This window comes from Scyliorhinus canicula, chromosome 7, assembly GCF_902713615.1.
Source record: "Scyliorhinus canicula chromosome 7, sScyCan1.1, whole genome shotgun sequence".
Classification (NCBI taxonomy): Eukaryota; Metazoa; Chordata; class Chondrichthyes; order Carcharhiniformes; family Scyliorhinidae; genus Scyliorhinus; species Scyliorhinus canicula.
Window position 1 is genome coordinate 108,845,701 of NC_052152.1, and position 27,410 is coordinate 108,873,110.

Sequence of the window (27,410 nt, forward strand, 5' to 3'; positions counted from 1 at the left end):
TACCTCCCCTGCTTCGTTCCTTTTCATGCACTGCTTATTTGTGTCCTGTTCTCTTTTTTTTCTTATTCCTTTTTATTACTAAAACAGTTGTCTGTGTTTGTTTCTTTATTGCATTTTTATTTGATATAGGGGGCCCACTTGCCATCGGGCAAGCTGACACCCTGGCCAGTCCGCCACTGGTGCCGTGCATGGGAATTGCTCAACTCTCGATTGTATGTGACCTTTTCTTTGTGGGGATGCCTCTGGTGCCATCCCCTCACGATCAACACCATTCCACTCTCACCACCTCCCCGCCTCATCCGCCCGTTCTGATTGGCTGAGTTGCAGCCCCGAGCCCGCCTGCGCGGTAATTGAAGCAAGCTGGCGCCTGCGCGTTCGTGAGAGCTCGCGGGCGGATGATGGCGACGGCGGTGCTGAGATGCTGGCCGTTGGCAGCTCTGGGCGGCCGCGTCTGTCGCAGCCGGGCTGCCAGCCGCGACGGAGCCAGGGTGAGTGAAGCTGGATTAAAGCGGGACTGGTCGTGGTTTGTCTGCAGCTGTGGTTGTTGGGCCCGGAGTAGCAGCAGCCCGGGGAGGGTGGTGAAGGTCGATGCTGGGGTTTAAATCGGAGCTCGCGACCACTGACAAAGTCGTGCACGTGAGAGCTGCTGACCCCGCCCCCCAACACCAACATCCCGGGGAGGCTGCTGGACTGCAGCTGCTCTGATGGGCGAACTGATGCAAGGCGAATGTCCAAAAGTCAGAGTGACCCTCGGGCTCTTTCAATGGCACATGTCAGTCTGTTCACCTTGTGTCCTCGCTTGCATCATTGCCACCCAATGTAACTCGGTGTTTCAGCTCCGACTGCGCCCGAAATCAAAGCTAACTGGATGCTGGAGATCTGAAATAAAAATTAAAAGTGATGGCAGTTTTGGTGGGAGAAACCGAGTTAACATTTCCAGCAAAATATGACTTTGGGAACTTGAGTATTCTGAAGAAGCGTCACATTGGATTTGAAACGTTACCTGTTGTTTATCTCTCCACACATGTTGCAGACCTGAGATTTTCTAGCACTTGGTGTTTTTATTTCAGGTTTCTGCTGAAATCTTCCAACAGCATTCCAAGATCTGTTTGTAAAACTCCAGATGTTGCGCTAGGGTATATGCAGTAATCGTGATTCTCGACCTTTTGTTTTAGCTAGACTACTGTGTAACGATTGGAAGATGCTTGGAAAACTGGATTATAAATGTCGTGGGCAATTTGAGGGTTAAACACCTGGCTCTGGGTGGTTTTAGCAGCCAGCAGATTAAATTGACAAAGGAATATGTTTTTCAGTCTGGGCTAATGCATAATAGTTTCCCTAGGAAGTTAAAGTACTTTGCAGCCTGCAGAAATTACTTGGGTGGGATCCTCGGTCTTGTTTTCTGGCGCAGCGTGCGCCTGCTGGCAACGGGATTCTCTGTTCCCGCAGCTGGCCAATGCAGGCCATCCCATGCCGTCGGGAACTGCGTGGCCGTGTGTGCGCTGCAGGCAGGGTTGAGGATCCCACTGATGGAGAATCTCGCTACTCGTGTTTCAGCTTGGGGAGTTAGGTCATTGCTGGGTGGAACCAAGGAAGGCAGAGAGACATTTTGAGAAGCTGTGGAGAGCGGTAGTTTTTGGAGAAAGCTGGGGAGAGAAGCAGTTTTTTTTTTAGAGCTTTTGAGAGAGGAGTTGAATCCTGATCAACCATAATTCTTCCACAGTAAGATAGATTAAGATCAGTATGTTTCTTGTTTAATGGGAAATTGTGTAGTAGTATTTAATATGTAAATTGTAAGCTGTTCTTTTTGGGTGTGAAGTTTAAAAAGTTTACTATTGTTATATAATGAAGTTTTGTTTTAAAAATAACCAAGCCCTATATCTAATTACTCCTGGAGTGAACCGAGCCCTATTTCTTCATGCATTTAATCCTGGAGCGAATCATTCTTCCGCACAGTCTTTCAAATAAACTAAAATATTGGGGTTTTGGTCCCATGTCCTAGCCACTGTTGGGGTCTGGTTTTGAATCGTAACTGCTGTAAACCAGATATGCCAGCGGTTTTAAGTAGTGTGGTAACAATTTTATTTACCACTGCATACTACACTCTATGCTTCACCCAATACCCATGTCTATGTATTTACATTGTGTATCTTGTGTTTCCCTATTATGGGGGCGATTCTCCGAGCCCCGCGCCGGGCCAGAGAATTGCCGCAACCGCGTCCCGACACCGGCGCGTGATTCTCCGAGGTGCGGAGAATCGGCGCCATTTGCACAGGCGCATTTGGCGTGGCATTGGCCGCTGGCCGCTGGAATTGGCGGGGTCGCCAATTCTCTGGCCCGGATGGGCTGAGCGGCCGCGCAAATACGACAGAGACCCGCCGGCGCCATTCACCCCTAGTCGCTGCCGGCGGGAACTCTGGGAACTGGGGGGGAGAGGGGCTCCTTCACTGGCGAAGGGTCCTCCGATGGGGTCTGGTCCGCGACCGGGGCCAACTAATCGGCGGGCCGGCCTCCCCCCTCCCCCCGGCCTACTTCCTGGCGCGGCCGGCCCCTGAACACCGACCCCATGTTGGTCGGGGCCGGCGTGCTAAAGAAGTCCCCCGTGCATGCGCAGGTTGGCATGGCGACCATTTGGCACCGCGTAAGGAGGCTGGAGCTGCCAGAATCTGTCGTACCCGGGCCCGGTTCGCACCGCCGTGAAACGCAGCAGCGTTCATGATGGTGCAAACACTTGGGCCCAATATTGGAGAATCGCCCCCTATGTATTTTCTTCTCGTGTACTAAACGATCTGTTTGAGCTGCACTGAAAAATACCTTTCACTGTACCTCGGTACACGTGACAATAAACAAATCCAATCCAATCCAAAGCAAACGAGCCCTGATGTGTATGCAGATTAGATGCTCCCATAATACTCATGGTTGTCCTCCCATCTTCCACCCTCCATAAGCTTGAAATTATCCAGAACTTTGGGGCACGATTTACCGGCATGGTCCTGCCGGAATTGGAACAGGATGTGGCCAGTCGATCTCGGGAGAGTCCTCTCACGGGATTCCCGATGGTTGATGCGCCTCGTGAGATCTAACTGGGAGATCTTGCGGGACGTCGCGATCTGGATCCTGCCACCATGGGTGGGGGATAGACTGGCATAGTTAAGTGAGTTTAGAAACATACTTAACCGTGCTGACACCAGATCGAGTGGTCACCTGACATCTATCGCCTCACAGAGGAGACCCCAGTCATGTGCCGTTCAGTACTGGTCTCCACAAATGTGGATTGGGCAAAACTGTACTTGGGGAAAGGGGGGTCTCCCAGGCAATTGGAGACCCTCGGGTGGTCGGCCTGAGGGCAGAGTAGAACCCTTGCACTTCTGGTGCCACCTGTGCCCAGGTGACACTGCCAGGCCACCAAGTTGCAGTGCCAACTTGCCAGGCTGGAATCTTGCCCGCAACGGGGCCTGGGGGTGCCCTGTCTGTGTGAAGTGGGATGCAGGGGGCTCAATGGCCTCCCCCTTACAGGTGAGTTCGGGCATTGGGGGGGGTGGTCCCCCATATGGCACCCCAATTTCTTCCTACACTCGGGAGCTCCTCAGAGCAGGAAACAATGCTAAGTTTGGCCCGGGGTGGGGGGCGCCTTCCCCACCGGTGGCAGAAATAGCAATAAAGTGCCGTTGGATAGTGGGACGTTGCGTCGGGAACGACCACACTAATCCTGCCCAAAACGGGCTCATGTTTCCTTTTATTGAACCGTGCCCCTGGTTCATGTATCTGAACTCGCATTGTCCTGTGGAACCATCATCCTTGTATTTGATGACGTACATTAACTTCTGGTTCACCAACACCTTGAATTTAAAATTCTTTGTGTTAAAATTCCTCTGGCCCTGGGTCACAGTTCATGTGAAGTTTGCACATTCTTCTCGTGTCTGCATGGATCTCATTCCCACAACCCAAAGATGTGCAGGGTAGGTGAATTGGCCATGCTAAATTGCAATTAATTGGAACACAAATCAGGTACTCTAAATTTTTTTTTTAAAGGCTTTGTGCCCTTGCCCCTTTTTTTGTGTAACCTAACCCAGCTCTACAACCCTCTAAGAACTCTGTTCCTCCAATTACGGTCTCTTCTACCTTCTTTGCTCCACCATTGCTGACAAGCCTTCAAGCTGTCTGGGCCCTAAGATTGGGAATTCCCCCACCCCATCACATATTCCACTTATTTCTCAAAATTTTGTTAGGGTGGATACAGAGCAAATGCTTTCAGTTGTGGTGAAGTGCATAAAAAGAGGCCAGCAATAGAAAGAACAAAGGTTGAATATGTTAAACTGTTGCTTCTTAATGTACATAGTGCTATTTTGGTCAGACTGCTGAGGTTGACCTTCAAGGTCCCTTAAGCTGTAGGCTATCCTCAACAATGGAATTTTGATCTAGCCATTAATATGTTGCATGTTGTATCTTTCTGAAAGTTTTGGTTTAAAACTTATGCAATTTATGAAAATTATTTTAATTCGCCTATCAAATTATTTGTTTTACATTTTTTAGGTGTTTGGCGTATCTTCTGAATTGCTTTCAATCCATGGTTTGCAACACATTCAGCAGCAGCAGAGGAACCTTTCTTTGCATGAATACATAAGTATTGGATTACTGAAGGAGGCAGGCATTTCTGTTCCTGAGGGGAAATCTGTTTCTACACCAGAAGAAGCATATTCTGCTGCCAAAGGAATTGGTATGATAACTAAATTAATTTTAAATTACCTGGTCATTTTAGATTGAGGTAAACATGAAACTGTTAATGAAGTCTGACAACAGCTGTAAGAATATTGTTGTGGAAAATTAATAATCTTGACAGGACAGTACTTCAGAATTATTGTTCCAATGTGTAACAGTAGAAAATGATAGAATGTATGTAATTTCAATCAGGAAACAATAGGAAGGCCTCTAATTTGAAAACAGAAAACACCGGAGATAAATAGCCGATCTATTTGAAAAGGGAAATACAAGTTAATGTTTTAGAGAAAACTAATTTTAAGCAAGCATTTCAGTGAGGTTGGGAAATAGAGAAGAAAAGGAAGAGAAAGGAGTAACATTGACCCTAATCACCTAGTTTTTCTTTTGTTTCCATAGAAAGCATCCCCTTAACGTGCTTGCTTAACTTTTAGTTTCCAGTTCTAGTGAAGTCCATATGGTCAAAATGTTGACATGGCCGTTAACTATAAAGATGCTAATTGACCTGTTGTGTAGATCCAGCATTCAGTGTTTTTCAGTTTGGTCATGTACATGTATCCCCTAAATTTCTTTGTATGGTGAGTTCCTTATTACATTTGGTCCCTTTAAAATTAGATGAAGGACAAGCGGTGAGATTTTGACATAGCAGAACAAAATTTCTAATTTCCCTGTTAAGGGTGACCTATCTGGGAACAGATTTCTGCTTACGGCTTGGTTGAGAAATTGTACATTTTTAGTATGTTGTATGCCTTTTTCCTTACTTGAAACTTTATTTTTGAAAATTTAAACTTTACTGCATCTTGTGAAAATGGTTTACCGTAATTTCCGGACTATAAAGCGCACCTGACTATAAGCCGCACCCACTGATTTTGAAATTTTTTTTTATTTTGAACATACATAAGCCGCACACGTATATAAGCCGCAGGTGCTTACCGGTACATTGAAACAAATGAGCTTTACACAGGCTTTAACGAAATATGGCTTGTAACAAAAATAAAAAATTAGCGGTAAAGAATACCCTACCAAGAAAGTCATTGGTCACTGTGGAGCGAAATCAATCCGATTAAGCTCTTAAGATTAACATAGAATCATCAGTTTGAAACATTAAAAATAAATAAATCATGTGTAAAAAGAAGTATTTTATTACTGATCGTAATCAAGATATCACCAACCCAGGTGATCAGAGTCACTATCCTCCTCTTGTGCACTGAAACCACTGAAGTCATCTCCTTCAGTGTCAGAGTTGAATAGCCTCAGAATTGCTTCATCCGATGTTGGATTGTTTTCATTGTCGCTCTCATCACTTTCATCCGGAGGCAAATTTCCCGCTGAGCTCATGCTGCCCTCTTCAACACGCAGCAATCCAGCTTTTCGAAACCCGTTGATGATGGTGGATTTTTTAACAATGCTCCACGCTGTCAGGACCCACTGGCAGACTTGACCATAAGTTGCTCTTCGCATGCGGCCCGTTTTAGTGAAGGATTTCTCCCCACTTGTCATCCAAGCCTCCCACTGAACACGAAGCGCCACCTTAAATGCACGATTTAAACTGATGTCGAGTGGCTGTAAATACTTTGTTGTGCCCCCAGGAATCACAGCTGGAATTGAGTTTGTCCTCTTGATGGCTTCTTTCACAGAATCTGTTATGTGGGCCCTCATGCTGTCCAAAACGAGCAATGCCTTGTTCCTGTGAAAGAATCCTCCCGGTCGCTTGCCGTAGCACTCCGTATGCCATTCATGCATTAAGCTTTCCGTCATCCATCCTTTCTTGTTGACTTTCACAACAATTCCTGTAGGGAATTTTTCTTTTGGTATCGTCGTGCGTTTAAAAATCACCATCGGTGGAAGCTTTTCTCCCGATGCCGTGCAACTCAGAACACAGGTGAAGTGTGTTTTTTCATGCCCAGTTGTTTTCAGCATGACGGATGATTCACCTTTCCTGTTGACAGTCCGAGTGAGAGGCAGGTCAAACGTCAGAGGAACCTCATCCATATTTATGATATTGTGCGGGCCAATGGAATGCTCCGCTATCTTTGCATCAATGAATTTGCGGAAGTTTGAAATTTTTTCCTCGTAGTCGGGAGGGAGCTGCTGACACAAACTCGTCCGTACCCTGATGGACAGGCCTTTACGTCTCATAAATCTGAGACACCACGATGGTCCACCTCTAAAATTCTCAAACTTCATTGCGGTGGCGATTGTTTTGGCTTTCAGTCGGATCTGTACAGTTGAAACACCTCGGCCGTCTGCTCTCTGCATGTTGACCCAGTCTTCGAGCTCATTTTCTAGTTCGGGCCATCTGCTTTTCTTCCCTCTGAAAGCTTTAGTTGTCTTTTTGCACTGAGTCAATTCCTCACGCTGCTGTTTCCAACGTCTTATCATCGACTCATTAAGACCAAGCTCTAGTGCAGCAGCTCTATTTCCTTTTCCAACAGCCAGATCGATCGCCTTCAACTTGAAAGCTGCATCATGTGCATTTCTCCGTGTCTTTGCCATGATGAGGGTGACAAAATGACTACCGTAATCAGAATGATGGGATGTTTGAGCGCGCTCGATTTAATCTAAACAGTAAACTAAAAAGTTACATTGTTTTACCTTGACCCGTTACGCAATTTCATTGGTTTAGTGAAAGCGGGAAAAATCCATAAATAAGCCGCGTCGTTGTATAAGCCGCGAGGTTCAAAACGTGTGAAAGAAGTAGCGGCTTATAGTCCGGAAACTACGGTACACAAATGCAGAGGTATAAGATTACTGAAAGCTGCAGGATAAGGCTTTTCTATTTTGGAACTTTTTTTTCAGTTGAGTATAAAAAATGATTTGTGGGCTATTTAAAATATTTTCGTTGGAAATGGGGAAGATAAATTATAAAAATAAGATCCAAAAGTGGTGGCCTTTGGCTTATTTGGAAGTTTGTGCAATATACAGTGAACAATGATCTGATCAGGATAGCCACTGTCTACAGAATAGCTTTGATATGCTCTATTTTTGTCAAGCTTGCAAGGTGAGCAGATGGCTAGGGCCCTATTTTACTTTGCAAATGGACGTAAGGCAACCTCTCTTGAACCTGAAAAGTGCCTGGTCTACCTCAAATTATAGGGAAAAGGCAAAATACCTCAAATTGAATACTAGGTTCATCAGGCCATTTCAGGATGCTGCAGTGCAGTAGCTATACAAGTGGCACTTTTCATTAACAGGATGCTGCTGTCCATCAGAAAATGTTCTACCCACCACACAATTCAGCAATACCATGCGTGCATTTCTGTGCCAGTGCAATGCCAGGTATGCAGGCAGTATGGCCTAATGATCGGTTGCTTGAACCGAACAGTATGTTCCTTTGGTTGTTGGTAATAGACGGAGTGCAGACCATGCTCAACCAGCCCACCGTTGCAAAATCCAAGATTAAACAGCTACTATTGGATGTGATTTTGGGATTGGGCAGCACCTGCTGAACAATCCTAAATGTCCTAATAGCTACACCAGCAACCAGTCAGCAAAGCTCATGATATGCCTCAAGATCATATTTGCAAAAAGAGACATAGATTCGAACACAGGGACCTGTTGTATGCAAACAAAATGAACATGTTCAAGCCTAGTGCCTTTTTAAAATTATCCAGGAGCCTGGAGAGCCTACAGTTCCCCAGTGCATTCTCCATGGTGACGCCTCAGCCAATCAGAGTCAACTGCTGACCAATCAGCAAGTTAGTTATGGAAATGTAATATAAATTGTGATTGTTTGAACGCAAGAATATCAAATTTAATTCTGATCAGTGCAAGACAAAAAGCTTTGGCAACATGTCCTTCTTTTCAGTGATTTATACATAGCTTTCTGCTAACCTTTCTCCTCTTCCGTGTCAATTTTAATTTGATGATCCATTTTCACTGACTCCCAACCAGAAGGGAAAAACAATCAAAATTCCTAATTTGGTGGTTTAGCCAATATTATGAACTCAAACAGTATTGCACAATCTAGTTTTTCATTCACTGGTTATTTGTGGATCCTTGCTGTTCTCAAATTGGCTGTATTTACATTTGGCTGTGTACATTTCAAGATGAATCCATTGTTTGGAAAGTGCTTTGGCATATCTTGAAGAAGTGAGAAGTTATTAGATGGATGCAAACTCTTATCTCGTCCACGACATGTTTTAGGTAACATTGATCAGCTTTTTGTTTGTTGTATACAATGTGTGTTTGGTCCATTTTTTGACATGTAAAAGATTTCTGGGTTGCTTATAATTATTATTTTGAATTTGCATGCAAATTGCCTGTAGTACAGTTGCAACTATGATAGGAGTTTGGAAGTCATGAAGTTGATGTGTCTGACCTTGCATTTATTTACTATAGATACGCAGGCTGCTGACTTAATGCCAATGAGCATATGATAAGAACTGGTTTTCAGGTTAATACGTGCTTAATGTGTCAGCAGTTGTCATTGTGACATTGTAGTAAAACTGAAAATGTTGGATAGTATATTGCGAAGGGTATCTCATCTAAAACGTCAGAGGGCAGCATGGTGGCGTCGGTGGCGCAGTAGTTAGCACTGCTGCCTCATGGCGCCGAGGTCCCAGGTTCGATCCCGGCTCTGGGTCACTGTCCATGTGGAGTTTGCACATTCTCCCCGTGTTTGCGTGGGTTTCGCCCCCACAACCCAAAGATGTGCAGGGTAGGTGGATTGGCCACACTAAATTGCCCCTTAATTGGGGGAAAAAAGTAATTGGGTACTCTAAATTTATGGAAAGAAAAATCTAAAAAGTCAGAACTTGGCTGACACCTGAAAATGCGTTAGTGGTAACATTCTTTAAAAAAAATTTTTGTCAAGCCGGAAGGTTGTGAAGTTCCATTCCAGAGATTGGCAAACATGATCTCAGCTAATATTTGTGCAGTACTGAGATGCTATCTTTTAAATGAGATGTTAAACCGAAGCCCTGTCTGCTTCCTCAGGTGGATGTACAAGATCTCGTGGTACAGCGCGAAGAGCGGGGAGGCCTGCAGGTGTCCTTGGCAACATTCGTCTCTCAACCAATACCTCCAACAATTAATTACCTGACCAATTATCACATTTGTGGGATCTTGCTATCCACAAATTGGCTGCCATTCTCCCCTCCATACAACAGTGACTACAGTTTATTAGTTATGAAATGTGCTGTATTTTAAGTGAATTGTGTATTTCAAACATTTTATGGTTAATTTCAGATTTTGGACACTAGGCAGTTTTGTTTGTACATTGACATTATACTGGGTTTGTTGTGATGATGAATACTTGTAATATTGTGACATTTGGAATCAACTTTATAAAAATTTCACTTTGGCGGGATTTTACATTATTCTCCACGGTGGTAAAATTTCTTGTATCATTTGAAAGTTTCAAAATCTATTTATATTAAAATTCCTGCCTTGCTGATAGTTACCCCTACAAACTGATTAACTATGTAACCTACATAGGTCCCAGAGGTCAGGTGTGTGGTCCCAGAAGCTTCACAGGTGATTGGTTGCTTACCTTATCAAGCATCAGACTGTGCCCGGGCTGTGTTACACACTTTGCTGGTCTCCACATTTTGAGCCGTCGTCCTATGAACCCGTTAAGATCATCTGCGTCTTCTGTCGTTCCCAGGCTTCGTGCGTTTAGGAGGGAGGGGTGTTGTACCCTCGTCACAGCAGGCAAAGCTGATGGACCCCTCATTTAGTGTAGCATGTCTGCCAAGACGAGATCTGAGATTGGGCTGCTGTTGTGCGCAACCAGCTATTTGGAATCATAAGTAAGAGTTGGACAGTTGTGGGACTCTGGCTTCCGCTATTCACATCCCTTTTGACAAGGGTGTGTGGCTTGGTAGGGGATCAAGGGTGCTCACACTCACGAGCATCTCCCATATATAAAATTTCAATAACCTGAATTTATATTTGATAGCTTTTGCAAGCTATGTTTAAAACTTCCCCTATTTATAACTAAAGGCATAATGCGTCATGTTTTAATATCACAATATATTTTTTTATAAATTTAGTGTACCCAATTAATTTCTTCCAATTAAGGGGCAATTTAGCGTGGCCAATCCACCTACCCTGCACATCTTTTAGGTTGTGGGGGCGAAACCCACGCAAACACTGGGAGAACATGCAAACTCCATACGGACAGCGACCCAGAGCCGGGATCTAACTTGGGACCTCAATGCCGTGAGGCAGCAATGCTAACCACTGTGCCACCGTGCTGCCCCATGTCACAATATTTTTAAAAAATGTCACCAATTAAATTCTTCTGGTTTGGGAGACCACATTTTTTGCAGCTTGTGACCTAGAAATTGTGAACAGACTCCAGGATACTCAGTTGGGAAATTATTCCTTAAATGAGTTGTACTGGTCTGGTGCAGGTTTACTTCTCTCCTTGTCTGTTTTAGATTTTCTGGGTTAGTAGATTTTAATAGTTCTTTGGTGCAATATATTGATGCACTTTGCGTTCATGGAAACCTGGTTGATATAGCTTGTTCAGTAGCTAATGACTATATGAATGGCCCTAAAGATGAATTCCAGTGAGTTGCATTTGTATTACTGTTCTCGTCAGCTTGCTTACTGTTTCAGTGCCTAGTGATTTTTAGTTGTCTCAAGAATGTAAAAAGCCAGCCTACTTGATTGCTGCAGAAAAGGCTCCATAATCATGGCACATGAGCTGTGTGGCCATATTTTCAACATGGCTGCTGGCCTCAAAGATGTCAGAGAAACTGGGTGGCAGAACGCATTGCTTCACCCCAGCCATAATTGGGCGCAGGTTGGTCCATTGCAATACCATTTAGTTTTGTACTGCCTGGTAGAGTTATTGCCATCTTGGGAGATTATGTTTTATATATGTTGAATGGTTACAGTCTTCTGGATTTCTTCACTTGAGTAATTTGATAGATGCCAACTTGGTGATTTTGTTCTGGGGTGGTTTAACACAGGCATAGGACCTGGATTGAATGTTTAATTTAAGGACATGTATTAATTCATCCCTGGATGTTGATTGGGGAAGGAAGTCCAGCAGATTTTTTCAAAAAATATATTTTATTTTAACATTTTTACACCAACTGTGCCTGACGCTCCTTCCACCCCTTGACGGCAACCAGGTCTCCAAAATGTCAAATGAATAAACCCCATCTCTGGTAGAACCCCTCATCCACCCTTCTCAGCGCAATTTTCACCTTTTCTGAGGACAGGAATTCTAACGGATTCCCCCATCCACACCGAGACACTGGAGGGAGAAGCTAACCTCCATCCCAACAAACCTGCCTGCAAGCAATCAACGAGGTGAATGTTAAAACGTTTGCCCCTGCTCCTGTCTGCAACTCTGGCATGTCTGACATCCCCAATTTAGCCATTAGGGGACCCAACTCCAATTCCATTTGCAGAATCTCTGATGTGGTGCTGAAAAATAACCCCCAATATTTGTCCAACTCCAGGCAGGACCAGAACATATGGACATGGTTGGCTGGGCCCCTCGCAACTATCCTCCACACCCTCAAACAGCCGGCTCATCCTTGCCTTCATTAAGTGTGCCCTTTACACCACTTTTAACAGAATCATCATCAGCCTTGCACACGAGGTCGAGGCATCGCATCACTTTGCACTATAATCCTTCTTTCAGCCCCATCTCCAGCTCTTCCTCGCACTTGGCTGTAATCCCTTTCATAGACTGCTTGCCCTATATATCACTGAAACAATCCTGTTCTCCAGCGCCCCACCTCACCGACAGCGCCTCCTCCAACAAGGAGGACAGTGCCACCGGAAAACTGTGGAAAGCCTGTTTTTCAAAATTCTGCACAAGCATCTCCCTAAAGCCATCCTCACACTGCAGGCCATACTTCACCCCTAACTCCTCCAAACTTGCAAACCTCCCTTCCAGAAAAAGATCCTTCATCTCTTTAACCCCTTTCTCCTCCCATCCCCAGAACCTCGCATCCATCCTCCCTGGTTCAAACCCATGATCCTGCTGATGGCATCACCCTCGACCCTGCCCTCAACTTGAAATGCTGTTGAAATTGCCCCAAATCTTCAGTGTAGCTACTACTAGCCGATTCCTGGAATACTTCCCTGGATGACTGAAGCAGTGCTGTTGCTAGCGCCCGCAGCCCTGACTCCTTACAGGGCCCCGTCTTCACCCGCACCCACAAAACCTCCGTTTCCTTAAACTCCAGCCCTGCACCTTCTCGGCATTTGCTGCCCAGTAGTAGAGCAACAAATTCGGAAGAGCCAAGCCCCCCCCTGTTTGTCTCCCCTTTTGGAGCACTGTCTTATCCTCGCAACCTTCCCTGCCCACACAAATGATGAGACCAGCCTATTCACCCGTTGGAAAAATGCCTTTGGCAAAAAGACCGGTAGATACTGGAACAAAAATAGAAACCGTGGCAAACAATTCATTTTGACTGCCTGCACCCAGTCATCCAATGACAAAGGGAGACTATCCCACCTACGCAACTCCTCCTTCACCTTCCCCACCGGCCTTGTGAAATTAAGCTTCAGGAGTCAAGCCCAATCCTGCGCTACCTGCACCCCAAGTACCTAAAGTGAGTTGTCACTACCTTAAATGGCAACCCTTCCACCCCACCCCTACACTTGAAGGCGACACGACAAAATACTCCTCTTCTCTAAGTTCAATTTATATCCTGAAAACGTCCTAAATTTCCCTCGCTCCCCCATTATGTTGCTCACCGATGAGCCCAGGTCCAAAACGTTCAACAGCAAATCATCTAAACCCCCCCCCCCCCCCCCCCACAAAAGCACAAACCCCTCAGTGCAATCGCCAATGTGAACAAGAAGGGCGGGGGGACATGGAGCACCCGTGCCACATTCCCCAGAATAGTGGAAAGTGCTCCGACTGTGTCTCATTCATCCGCACACAAGCTGTCATTGGATCCTTGTACAACAATTTTACCCAAGCCACAAACATGGGTCCAATCCGAAACTTCTCTAGTACTGCAAACAAATAACTCCACTCCACTCTGTCAAATGCTTTCTCCTCGAAAGTCAACACCACCTCTAACTCCGTCCCCTCTGACGGAGAGAGCACCACATTCAGCAGCCACTGCATGTTCAACGACAGCCGCGTGCCCTTAATGAACTCTCCCACCACCTTCGGGAGACACTCCTCTGGCCTCACCGCCAACACCTTTGCCTTTGTCTTGACATCCACATTCAGTACAGACATGGGCCTGTACAAAACACACTCCACTGGGTACTTGTCCTTTTTCAGTAACAATGAAATAGGCCATGATGTGGAGATGCCGGCGTTGGACTGGGGTGAGCACAGTAAGAAGTCTTACAACACCAGGTTAAAGTCCAACAGGTTTGTTTCAAACACGAGCTTTCGGAGCACGGCTCCTTCTTCAGGTGAGGGAGACACTCCTCTGGCCTCACCTGAAGAAGGAGCCGTGCTCCGAAAGCTCGTGTTTGAAACAAACCTGTTGGACTTTAACCTGGTGTTGTAAGACTTCTTACAATGAAATAGGCGCCTGCCTTATTGTCTCCGGCAGCCTCCCTTTACCATTGCATCTTCAAACATTTCCACCATCAATGGTGCCAACCTCATGGAATTTACAGTGCAGAAGGAGGCCATTCGGCCCATCGAGTCTGCACTGGCTCTTGGAAAGAGCTTCCTACCCAAGCCCACACCTCCACCTTATCCCCATTAACCAGTAACCACACCCAACACTAAGGGCAATTTTGGACACTAGAGATAATTTAGCATGACCAATCCACCTAACCTGCACATCTTTCGACTGTGGGAGGAAACCGGAGCACCCGGAGGAAACCCATGCACACAGGGGAGAACGTGCATACTCCGCACAGACAGTGACCCAAGCCGGGAATCGAACCTGGGACCCTGGAGCTGTGAAGCAATTGTGCTAACCAAAATGCTACCGTGCAACCTGTCCTTAAACTTCATATAGAACTCTGGCGGGAACCCATCCGGCCCCCGTGCCTTGCCTACTGCATCTTCCCTATCGCTGCCTTCACTTCCTCCAACCCCCAGTGGCTCCCCTAACCTTGCGCTCTCCTCCTCTCTCATCGTCGGCCACTCAAGTCGCTCTGGAAACTCCCTAATTTCCGACTCATCCTCCAGCGGCTCTGACTTGTATAAACCCTTATAAAAGCTTTCAAACACCCTAGCCACCCAGTGTGGCGCATGATCTGATATCACGATAGCCTTCTTTACTCCAGTAAAACATTTGCCACCCCCGAAGGGACCAGTGAGTGATTCCAAGACCTATCCATCCTCGGGTCCAGCACCATATTTCAAGTTGTCCCAGTTCGGGGCATACACACTGACCAACATCAATTTTAAAAAAAAATAATAATTTTTATTGAAAAGTTTTGAATTTATACAACAACATCAAACCATACTAAAATACCAACAATAACAATAATGACAACAATCATGAACCTTCGGCCCTCCTCAATGAACAACCCAACATATTTACAACAACTTAAATTAACACAATGTTAAGTTACATAACCGTAGCGAGAAAAAAACCCCAAAAATAAGTAGCCGGGCTACTAGAGACTCAAAGGCCAGGACACCGGCTCTTTTGCCTCCTGCACTCCCGCCTCCACTGCAACTCCGAAAATTGCGAGTCCCCACCCTGGTTTGACCCTGGATCCAACCACCCTCGACACCGTCCCCGCCACCCCCTTCCAGAATTCTTCCAGTGCTGGGCATGCCCAGAACATATGGGCATGATTCACTGGACTCCCCGAACATCTAGTGCACCTGTCCTCACCCCCAAAGAACCTACTCACCCTAGTCCCAGACATGTGGGCCCGGTGCAGCACCTTAAATTGGATGAGACTAAGCCTCGCACATGAAGAGGAAGAGTTGACTCCAAGGCATCCGCCCAAGTCCTGTCCTCTATCTGCTCCCCAAGTACCCCCTCCCATTTAGCCTTCAGCTCCTCCACTGACGACTCCTCCACCTCCTGCATTACCTTATAGATGTCAGACACCTTCCCCTCTCCGACCCACACCCCCGAAAGCACTCTGTCCATCGACCCCCGCGAGGGCAGCAAAGGGAATCCCTCTACCTGTCGCCTAGCAAACGCCTTACCTGCAAGTATCTGAACATGTTCCCTTGGGGAAGCCCAAATTTATCTTCCAGTTCCCCCAGGCCCGCAAACCTCCCGCCAATAAACAGGTCCCTCAATTTACTGATGCCCACCCTTTGCCACCCCCTAAATCCCCCATCCTTGTTCCCCGGGATGAACCGATGATTGCCACCCAATGGAGCCTCCATCGAGCCCCCTGTTTCCCCCCTATGCCGTCTCCACTGTCCCCAGATTCTTAGGGACGCCGCCACCACCGGGCTCGTGGTATACCCTGACCAACATCACTAACCTCTCCTCCAGCGTGTCCGGCACAATCACGTACCTACCTCCCTGATCTGCATCACCATCGCCAGCTGAAACCTCACACGTTTACCCACCAGTTTTGCCACCCCTTGTGCCCGACTATCGAAGCCAGAGTGAAACACCTGGCTCACCAAGTCCTTCCTCCGCCTCATCTGGTTCTTTCCCCTCAGATGGTCTCCTGTAACAGCACAACATCTGCTTTCAGGCCCTTTAAATTTGAGAAAACGTACGTGTTCTTCACCGCTCTCCCCACCAACCCCTCAACTATTTCCTCTCGAAAATACTGTACCCAGTATCGTTCCACCCCCCCCCCCCCCCCCCCCCCCCCAATCATTCACACCTGCCAGGCCCATCCAAACCTGCGCGTACATGTTCCAACAGTCGTGGCCCCTCCCCCACCTCGCTCCCGTTCACTAACCAACAGTAGGTTTGCTACCATGGCGATTCCTGCCAGAACCCCCTCTGCCACATCGAAAACAAAACCACAGCACACCCAACGTCCCCCTCGCCCCTCCAATCACATACCCATGCGTGGCACAGTAGCACAGTGGTTAGTACTGTTGCTTCACAGCTCCAGGGTCCCAGGTTCAATTCCCAGCTTGGGTCACTGTGAGGAGTCTACACGTTCTCCTTGTGTCTGCGTGGGTTTCTCCGGGTGCTCCGGTTTCCTCCCACGATCCAAAGATGTGCAGGTTAGGTGGATTGGCCATGTTAAATAGCCCTTAGTGTCCAAAAAGATTAGGTGGGGTTACGGGGATGGGGTGGTAGTGTGGGCTTAAGTAGGGTGCTCTTTCCAAGGGCCGGTATAGACTCAAAGGGCCCATTGTCCTCCTTTTGCACTGTAAATTCTATGATTCCAAGATACCCTATATCTTAGCAAAACTACCTCTGACCCCAACAATCCTGAGTCCCAAACCACCCTGACCCAAGCCCCCATTGAGTTATCCATAACACCCATGCAAGAAGAAGAACCCAACAAAAGAGAAACCAAGAAAAGCTGAGTCAAAAATGTCCAGTGCCAGACGGTCTGCTTTCACAAATGCCTCCACCACCGTCTCAAAGTAATAGCCTCTGCCATTGTGTGTAACCTGCAGCTTCGCTGGGTAGACCTCAGCAAACTGCACATTGCGCTTGCACTTGCTGCCTTGACATGCCCAAAGGCCACCCGCCCCCTTGCCAGCTCCATCGTCAAACCCTGCTATATGCTCTTTTCTTCCCACTCCACCTCGAGCTTCTGCTTTGCCCACCTCATCATTTTTTCTTCTTCACCTGGAAATTATTGAAACAGGCGATCACTGCTCTCGGTGATTCATTCATTCTTGGTTTCTGCCCTTTTAGCTCATGTAAGGTGAACTTTTTCTTGGAGTCCTGAGGTGCTGTTTGGTAAAACTGAAATCGGAAGAAGCTGTTGAAAGGCTGAGTAAAAGTTACCAAGATTAATTTTTTTCCCCCTAAAATTTAGAGTACCCAATTTGTTCTCCAATTAAGGGGCAATTTAGTGTGGTCGACCCATCTACCCTGCACATCTTTGGGTTGTGGGGGCGAAACCCACGCAGACAAGGGGAGAATGTGCAAACTCCATACGGACAGTGACCCAGAGCCGGGATCGATCCTGGGACCTCGGTGCAGCGAGGCAGCAGTGCTACCCATTGCTCCACCGTGCTGCCGAGTTATCAAGATTAATGACTAAGTCACACAGCACTTCAGTCATACATCAATGTTCCTGGGTCTTATTTCACAATGTGCTCTATTGCATCTGTCACTAAAAATTGCATTGTGGCGGCTGCAGGACTATGAAGAAAATGCAAGTCCGTTTTATTTACATTTTTGGAAATTGGAATTTGGGGAAGATGGTAGCTGCAACCTTTGGGGCTGAAAAATGTGCACTTGTGAAATTTCTCTACATTTTCATAAGATTATCAACCGGTTTAAAATATGTGTTTAAAAACAGGGAAAGGACTAATCATAGTATCATAGAATTTACAGTGCAGAAGGAGGCCATTCAGCCCATCGAGTCTGCACCGGCTCCGACTCTTGGAAAGAGCACCCTACCCAAGGTCAACACCTCCACCCTATCCCCATACCCCAATAACCCCACCCAACACTAAGGGCAATTTTGGACACTAAGGGCAATTTAGCATGGCCAATCCACCTAACCTGCACATCTTTCGACTGTGGGAGGAAACCGGAGCACCCGGAGGAAATCCACGCACACACGGGAGGATGTGCAGACTCCACACAGACAGTGTGGAATTGAACCTGGGACCCTGGAGTTGTGAAGCAATTGTGCTATCCACAATGCTACCGTGCTGCCCTTAATCTGACTGTGATATTTGTCGTGTCGTATGACAGCTTTCAGATTGCTTGGTATGATTGCTGTTTGCTCTTTGAGGTTCTGTGCTTAGTTTTTTTGGTATGATTTTACTAAGGACTAAACTTAAGCGAAGTTGGTGATTGGACTGGAAAGCAGCAATGATTGCATTATTTTGGCGAGTTGACATGTTTTGCAGGGGTCCCTTTCCCTCTGTTGCTTCACTATGCCTGCTTATTATCTGAACAAACCCCGTGGAAAACTCTTGAAATAGTGTGTGAACAAGTTCCATAAGTATATAAAACAATCATCTATTCTTTATATTCTGAATGTGTATCTGTTGAGTTAGTCTGTTTTGGTTTAGAATTCAACACTTTTTTTTGCTGCATGGCATTAACAGTATGGTAACTGTGCTTCATTTGGTAGCACATTGGCCTCTGAGTCACATTGTGGAGTCGAGTGGAGGGGACGTCTATTGGATGAGATGCTAAACAAAGGCTGGTAAAATATCTCAAACTCTATTTTGAAGATAATGAGGGGAGTTCTCACTGTCCTGACTAATATTGATTACTTTACTAACATTACTAAAAAGAGATGATCTGAACTTTATAACATTGTCATTGGTGTGTACAAATTGGCTGCTACGTATGGTACGTGGCAACACTCAAAAAAACTAACTGTAAAGTGCTGTGTTGTTCGGAGGTTATGAAAGACTTTCATTAAACGTGGTGGTTATTTTCATTCTTTGAATTAGGCTTGCAGAGCCTAATTGTCGATTCTCTTTACTGTCTTCAAATTCCAGTATTGTTATGGACAGCTCCGATTTGAATGCAGATGTTTCAGAAGGATGAATTTCTCACTGTTTAGAAACCAGTGTTTCCTTGCAAAAGAAAGCTCTTGTGCTCTATTCAGTCACCTCAACATTGCGTCCAACTGCAGGAATTGATTTCAAAGGCTAGAGTTATATTAGTACCATGAAGGATTGCCCTGAGTGAAGTCTGTTGTTTGGAATCTGAAGATTGCCTTTTGTGACTGTTATCAGCTGTGTTTACTGGCTAAGCTGTTTTAAGCAATACAGCAATTCCTAGTTCAAACTCTAGATTGTATCACTTGCCCCTCCATTTATGTTGGTTAAGGGAAATATATTAGCACATCGAGGCGAACTCTGTGCTCATTGAAATATATTGCTACCCCAGTCCAAATCAGCTCATTTTTGGTGTTTATGGAGGGGAAATAATGCTGCTCAGGACATTCGAACAATCGTGTTGCATTGTCTTATACATAGAACATAGAACAGTACAGCACAGAACAGGCCCTTCGGCCCTCGATGTTGTGCCGAGCAATGATCACCCTACTCAAACCCACGTATCCACCCTATACCCGTAACCCAACAACCCCCCCCCCGCCCGAACCTTACTTTTTAGGACACTATGGGCAATTTAGCATGGCCAATCCACCTAACCCGCACATCTTTGGACTGTGGGAGGAAACCGGAGCACCCGGAGGAAACCCACGCACACACGGGGAGGACGTGCAGACTCCGCACAGACAGTGACCCAGCCAGGAATCGAACCTGGGACCCTGGAGCTGTGAAGCATTTATGCTAACCACCATGCTACCGTGCTGCCCTGTCTTCTCGGGCCACGCTTTGTTATTCTTCCACCCATGTGACTTGCCTCTTTCTTACTTTCTAGTATAAAGCAATCCAAATAGCTTTTTACATAATCATTATGCAGACAGCGACTTCCTGTTTCTGAGTTGCAAGGTATTGATTTTAGCTTGAGTTTTGCTGAATTCTACTTGCCCCTTTTTAACTGTGACAACATCTTCTGTTAAGAGTAGGCCATTCAATAATAATAATCATTATTATTGTCACAAGTAGGCTTACGTTAACACTGCAATGAAGTTACTGTGAAAATCCCCCAGTCGCCACACTCTGGTGCCTTTTCGGGTACAGTGAGGGAGAATTCAGAATGTCTAATTCACCTAACAAGCACGTAACGAGCGTGTCTTTCGGGACTTGTGGGAGGAAACCCACACAGGCATGGGAAGAATGGGCAGACTCCTCACAGACAGTGACCCAAGAGGGAATCAAACCTGGAATCCTGTCACTATGAATCAACAGTGCTACCGTGGTAGCAATAACAGAATCCAACCCCTGCCATCATTTGTGGACTTCTCAGCAGGTGTGTTGACTGAGTGAATCCCTTCTCACACAAGGAGCAGGTGAAGGGCCTCTCCCCAGTGTGAACTTGCTGGTGTGTCTGCAGCTGGATAACCAAGAGAATCCTTTCCCCCAGTCTGAGCAGGTGAATGGCTTCTCCTCAGTGTGAACACGGTGGTGTGTCAGCAGGCCGTAGAACTGAGAGAATCCCTTCCCACAGTCAGAACTGGTGAATGGTCTCTCCCCAGTGTGAATTCAGCCCGTTGAATGTTATCAAATAAGCTTATGCAAAGGACTACTTTTACCGGTTTTTAAAAAATAATTATTTAGGTCACTTCATTCTTACTTTTTTGTCTACCCTTTCAGATGGATTTTAAAAACAAATTCCATGATACACCTTTCAAATACATTTCCTGCATCAGACGGTTTGGGTTCGGGGAGGGATTGGTGGATTGGATCAAATTATTATATCAGGCCCCGAGGGCCAGCGTCAGGACCAACAGAGAAGTGTCGGAGTACTTTAGGTTGTACCGAGGGACCAGACAGGGCTTCCTGCTCTTTGCTGTTTGCGCTGACCATAGAGCCGCTGGCGATTGCGCTGAGAGCCGCAGAGGGTTGAAAGGGGATGATGAGGGGCGGGGTTGAACACAGGGTTTCTCTTTATGCAGACGACCTGCTCCTGTACGTGTCGGACCCAGTGGCCGGGATGGGAACTATACTGGGAATGCTGAGGAAGTTTGGCCAGTTCTCGGGATACAAATTAAATACGGTCAAGAGTGAAATGTTTGTGGTCCAGGCAAGGGGCCAGGAGAACAGATTGAGAGGGCTACCGTTTAGGCTGGTTCAGGAAAATTTCCGGTATTTGGGAATCCAGGTGGCACGAGACTGGGGCAGGCTGCATAAGTTAAATTTGGCCAGGGTGGTGGAGCAAATGAAGGGAGAGTTTCGGAGATGGGATGCACTCCCGCTGTCGCTGGCAGGGAGGGTGCAGACGGTAAAGATGACAATCCTCCCTCGATTTTTGTTTATTTTTCAGTGCCTCCCGATCTTTATCCCACAGTCCTTCTTCAAAAGAGTTAACGAGCTGATCATGAGCTTTGTCTGGGCGGGAAAATCCTCACGGGTGAAGAAGGCGATGTTGGAGTGGAACCGCAGCGAGGGAGGGCTGGCTTTGCCGAGTCTGATCAATTATTACTGGGCGGCCAACATCGCTATGATAAGGAAGGGGATGGTGGGTACGGGGTCTATTTGGGAGCGGGTGGAGGCGGCTTCGTGCAGGGGCTCCAGCTTGGAAGCCCTGGTCACGGCTCCTCTACCGCTGCCGCCGGCCAAGTACACCACCAGCCCGGTAGTGGTGGCGACCCTGCGGATATGGGGCCAGTGGAGGAGGCATGTGGGGGAGATGGTCTGTCTGGGCGCCAATCTGCGACAACCATCGGTTTGCCCCCGGCAGTATGGATGGGGGGTTCCGAGTATGGCGGCGAGCAGGGGCGGGAAGGGTGGGTGATATGTTCCTGGAAGGGAGCTTCGCGAGTTTGAGGAGCTTGGAGGAGAAATTTGGGTTGGTAAGGGGAAATGATTTTAGATACCTACAGTTGCGGGACTTTATTCGTAGACAGGTCCCATCTTTCCCACGCCTCCCGCCAATGGGGATCCTCGACAGAATAGTCTCTAGGAGGGAAGAAGGGGAGGGCAGAGTCTCGGGTATATATAAGGTGCTCATGAGGGAGGAAGGGTCCCAGAAAAAGGAACTGAAACTTAAATGGGAGGAGGAGCTAGGCGGGGAAATGGAGGATGGGCTGTGGGCAGAGGCCCTGAGTAGGGTAAATTCGACCGCGACATGTGCTAGGCTCGGGCTGATCCAATTTAAGGTCGTTCACCGGGCCCATATGACGGTGGCTCGGATGAGCAAATTTTTCGGGATAGAGGACAAATGCGCTAGGTGCACGGGAGGACCAGCGAACCATGTTCACATGTTTTGGGCATGCCCTAAGCTGAGGGGGTACTGGGAGGGATTTGCGGGGGTCATGTCCCAGGTGCTAAAAACAAGGGTGGTGATGAGTCCAGGGGTGGCAATTTTTGGGGTTTCGGAAGACCCGGGCGTCCAGGGGGAGAAAGAGGCCGATGTTTTGGCCTTTGCTTCCCTGATAGCCCGGCGACGAATATTATTGGCGTGGAGGGACTCAAAGCCCCAGAAGACTGAGTGGTGGCTTGCGGACATGTCGAGTTTCCTGGGGATGAAAAAAATTAAGTTCGCCTTGAGGGGATCTGTGCAGGGGTTCACCCGGAGGTGGCAACCATTTATTGACTTCTTTGCGGGAGAGTGAGCGTCAGCAGGGGGGCGGGGGGTGTGGGGGTGGGGGTGGGGGGTGTGGGGGTGGGGGGGGGGGGTAGGTAGAGTAGAGTAGAGTAGAGTAGAGTAGGAGGCAAAATATGGCGGGTAGTACCGGTGGGAGGGGAGCGGGCTTGTGCAATATGTTACGATGGAAGTATTGAAAGTACGTGGATGTTTGCACATTTTTGCCTTTTTTGCTTTCTTTCTGATGATGTCTGTAACTGTTTATAAAGCCAAAAACTACCTCAATCAAATTGTTTATTAAAAAAAAAATACATTTCCTGCATTACACAGGTTTTTAAAGGTACTTCAGTGGCTGTCGGGCACTTTGGATCATCCTGAGTTTTTGAAAGGGTCTTTATTTTTTCCCCTAAATTTAGTATACCCAATTCATTTTTTCCAATTAAGGGGCAATTTAGTGTGGCAAATCCACCTACCCTGCACACCTTTGGGTTATGGGGGCGAAACCCACGCAAACACGGGGAGAATGTGCAAACTCCACATGGACAGTGAACCAGAGCTGGTATCGAACCTGGGACCACAGTGCCATGAGGCTGCAGTGCTAACCACTGCCCCACCATGCTGCCCTCTTGAAAGGGTCTTTATAAATGGAATTTTTTCCTGAGTCATTAGTGTCAGGGTTGCAGAATTTTTAAATACCTACATTGAGATTCTTATATAAGTAACACAACACATTAATGAGGTTGCAATTTCCTATCAGAAGCTTCTACTGAGTGGAGAGAAAATGGGGGATATTGCTCATTGGGTGACAATGAAGATTGTTTGGTAGTTCATAAGTTGTTCGGTAGTTCATAAGTTAAGAGGCGGAGACCTTCCCATAAAATCCTTCATGCATGCCTGGAGTGTTTCCCCTCTTCATATGTTGTCCACGAGGTGGCAGTATTGTGGAAGAGGCCATGTAGAATCCAATGGAAGAGATGGAGGAACGCATGGTAGGTTAGGAATGATCAACGGTTTATTATGGTATAGACAAAATCACAAACTACAACTTCTCTCCCCGAATGGCTACCCTCCCTGACCTGTATCCAGGTCAGGATATTACACTGAGAGGTTCCTCCTTGTTGAGGGGAAACCCCGCCTGCAATTACTGGGGGAGTTCATACATTGGTGAAAGATGGAATTATATAGAGCACAGTCCTTGGCCCCCAATGGGGCTGTAAAGAGGCCCTCTTGTTCGCTTGGGGAGCAGACGGTTGTCCGCTGTCTGGGACAGGTCCGACAGGTGTGTAACTCGCTGGAGTTGCCTTTTTTTTTTGAGTGGACCTTTGAGGCGGTGTGATGTGGCCGCTAAAGGCGGCAGCGTCAAAGGTGGCTGGACAACGTCGTTGGGGGGGGCCTGTGTCCATGTTGGACTCTCACAAAGAGGCATCAGCGTCTCGGAGTCCACAGACGAAATGGACCCATAGAGATATGGACAGTGCGGCCCCAAACTCGCATGAGGCGGTGAGCGTCCTTAAGTGTGTCAAAAAGTTGCCATTGGATTCCCCTTGGGCCTGCGAGGCCGTGTTGTAAAAGGAAACGGTGGACCATTATCAGGGACTGTGGTTTAAGATGTGCTTCGACCAGGGCCACCAGTGTGACAAAAGACTTGGAGTCTGGGTGGGTGAGGCTTTTGATGACTCATTGTTGGTCCCCCTGACTACAATCAATGGGTTAACGGTTTGTAGCTCCTCTCCAACAATTGCGTTAGACCGAGAAAAAAAGAAATACTGTACCCACTCGACGTACTGGATCCAGTCACTGGTACCAGCATCGAACTGTTCAAATTTCCCCATGTGCGGCACCTCACCATTTGGAGTGGAGGCCTCTTTTGGCCTCGACGAAGTGGGTTGGTGGAATAATGCACAATGGCAGCTCCACGTCACCCTCATCGCCAGTGTAGAATCCAGCAGAAGAAATCAAGGAACGCATGATAGGATAGTAATGAATACAGGTTTATTATGGTGTACACAAAATCACAAAACTACAACTCCTCTCCCCGAAAGGCCATCCTCCCTGATCTGCACCCAGGTCAGGGTTTTTATACTGCGATGTTTCCCCTTGTTAAGGGAAAACTCTGCCCCCAATTACCGGGACAGTTCATCAGGGGGTCGTAACAAACCATCTTCTTCTGGAAAGTACCTTTGCGAAGAAGATCTGGAAAGAGATGCAGTGGGTTTGGTTGAACTGAGCAACTCCGTAATGCAGGACTCTGTACTCTTTGGACTGTTCCCAGGGTACACTCTGAGCCAAGCACCACTTCCTGAAAGACAACCATCTCTGAAAGACACTCTACCTACATGAAATTACTGGTTTTCCAGTGCAAAGATTGTCTGCTAATGGCAAATACCAATGTCCAGGACTACAGATCGAGGGAAGCACAAAAGCTTTGGGAAGCTACTGCAAAAGCCCAATGGTGAAAGGATGCTTTCTAAGATCTACCTCCCATAATATACTGAGGGGCTGGAAACTAAGAGCCTCAGATGGTATCTTTGTCATGGAATATGTATTGTAAATATAACGTGCAATTGCAGTTGTACAGAGGCACCTTGAGCGAAATGAAAAATGAAATGAAAATCGCTTATTGTCACGAGTAGGCTTCAAATGAAGTTACTGTGAAAAGCCCCTAGTCGCCACATTCCGGCGCCTGTTCGGGGAGGCTGTTACGGGAATCGAACCGTGCTGCTGGCCTGCTTGGTCTGCTTTCAAAGCCAGCGATTTAGCCCTGTGCTAAACAGCCCCGTTGGACCTATGTACTTTATGGCAAGAACTTGGAACTGTAATACACTTTTAATGTTCAGTGACAGAAATAGAATGTAATTTTGTGTATCTATGAATAAAGTGCATTTTTGGGAAAAAGTACCAAATAGTACAAGCAAATAAATGTACCATCATCAAATCTCACCAGGACAGCATTTTCAAAATGGGGGTCGCGATCCACGGGCTGGTGTCGGGAGGGCCGCGGAGCCATCCATTACGGTGTTCCCGATCGAGGGAATTCAGGCGTAACAGCTGCATCAGCTGGCTTTTAAACATGCTGGCTGCAAGCGGCTTTAAAAATGACGGCAGTGACTGGCTTAAAAAATGCACGCGCACTGCGCATGCGTGCCCACTCATCAGTGCACTTGACCGGAGCCCAGAGAGAAACACCGCCTCCTTGTGACATCAGCATACTGACCCAGGAGAAGATTTTTAAAAAAAAAATTCAGTTCAGTTGTCCTGTATCTGTCTTGAATATGCTCAATGGCTAACCCTGCACAACTCGCTTTGATAGTAAATTTTAGAGATTAAAAAGATTCACAATACTTTTGAGTTAAGTAATTCCATCTCATCTATGTCTAAAATCGTCGCATTGCAATTTGCAGACTATATCCCCAGATGGAACCCACCCATCTGAGAAAAACGTACATTCTGCATCGGCACTGTAGAGTCCTGAGAGAATAATGCCTGTTTCAAGGCGGTCATTTCTCATTCTTCACTACAGTAGACTATAGAATATAAGCCCAGGCTCACCTCTCTCATTAAAGGTAAGAGAAAATGGTGGGTCATGAATGTCGGCCGGCGTGGGTCCCGAAGGATGGCTGGTTGGTAAAAATGGGTCCCGGACAAAAAGTCTGAAAAACACTGCACTAGGAGACTGTTCATTATGCCTGTGCCAGCTCTTTGAAAGAGCTATCCAATTATTCACACTCTTTTGTTCCTTCTCCACAGTCCTGTTATTTTATTTTCCTCTTGAAGTGCTTATCCTTTTGAAAGGTACTGTTGAATCTTTTCCATTGTCTTTTTGGCAGTTTGACGATATTAATGGTTATAAAGTTAGTAAAATGTTACATCTTGAATTGCCTTGTCATAATCAGTTAAGAACTACGCAGCTCCTTACTTCCAGAATTGTTTTAATGTAAAGGTAATAGACTTCTTTAAAAAAAACAAAAAAAAAATTTAGAGTATCCAATTCATTTTTTCCAATTAAGGGGCAATTTTTAGCGTGGCCAATCCACCTACCCTGCACATCTTTGGTTCTGGGGGCAAAACCCACGCAAACACGGGGAGAATGTGCAAACTCCACACGGACAGTGAACCAGAGCTGGGATCGAACCTGGGTGCCGGGAGGCAACAGGGCTAAGCACTGCGCCACTGTGCTGCCCTGTAATAGACTTTTCTAAAGGTTTATGGGAAACTGCTGGCAGTTTTCAGAATTTTAGGAAGTATAATAGTTCAAGAATGAAAGTTGATAGAAGAATGGCAGGTTCTCAATCTACCTCTTATCACCATTTTGAAACAAGATCATAGAATTTACAGTGCAGAAGGAGGCCATTTGGCCCATCGAGTCTGCACCGGCACTTGGAAAGAGCACCCTACCCAAGGTCACACCTCCACCCTATCCCCATAACCCAGTAACCCCACCCAACACTAAGGGCAATTTAGCATGGCCAATCCACCTAACCTGCACGTCTTTGCATGATTTTGAGTGCACCTGATTCAAGACCTAGTGCTGAGCTACCTAGAAAAAGGAAAGGCCAG

The 27,410-nt window shown here is 46.7% G+C and overlaps 1 protein-coding gene across 1 annotated transcript in view; it reads left to right on the forward strand.

Moving 5' to 3' along the window:
• Nucleotides 1–359: 359 nt before the first annotated feature.
• LOC119969267 (succinate--CoA ligase [ADP-forming] subunit beta, mitochondrial-like) overlaps nucleotides 360–27,410 on the forward strand; it is a 218,651-nt gene continuing 191,600 nt past the window's right edge. Inside the window, 2 exon segments of the mRNA XM_038802641.1 lie at nucleotides 360–488; nucleotides 4,534–4,717. Of these exon segments, the coding sequence (XP_038658569.1) occupies nucleotides 396–488; nucleotides 4,534–4,717 (277 nt within the window). The 5' untranslated portion in view covers nucleotides 360–395.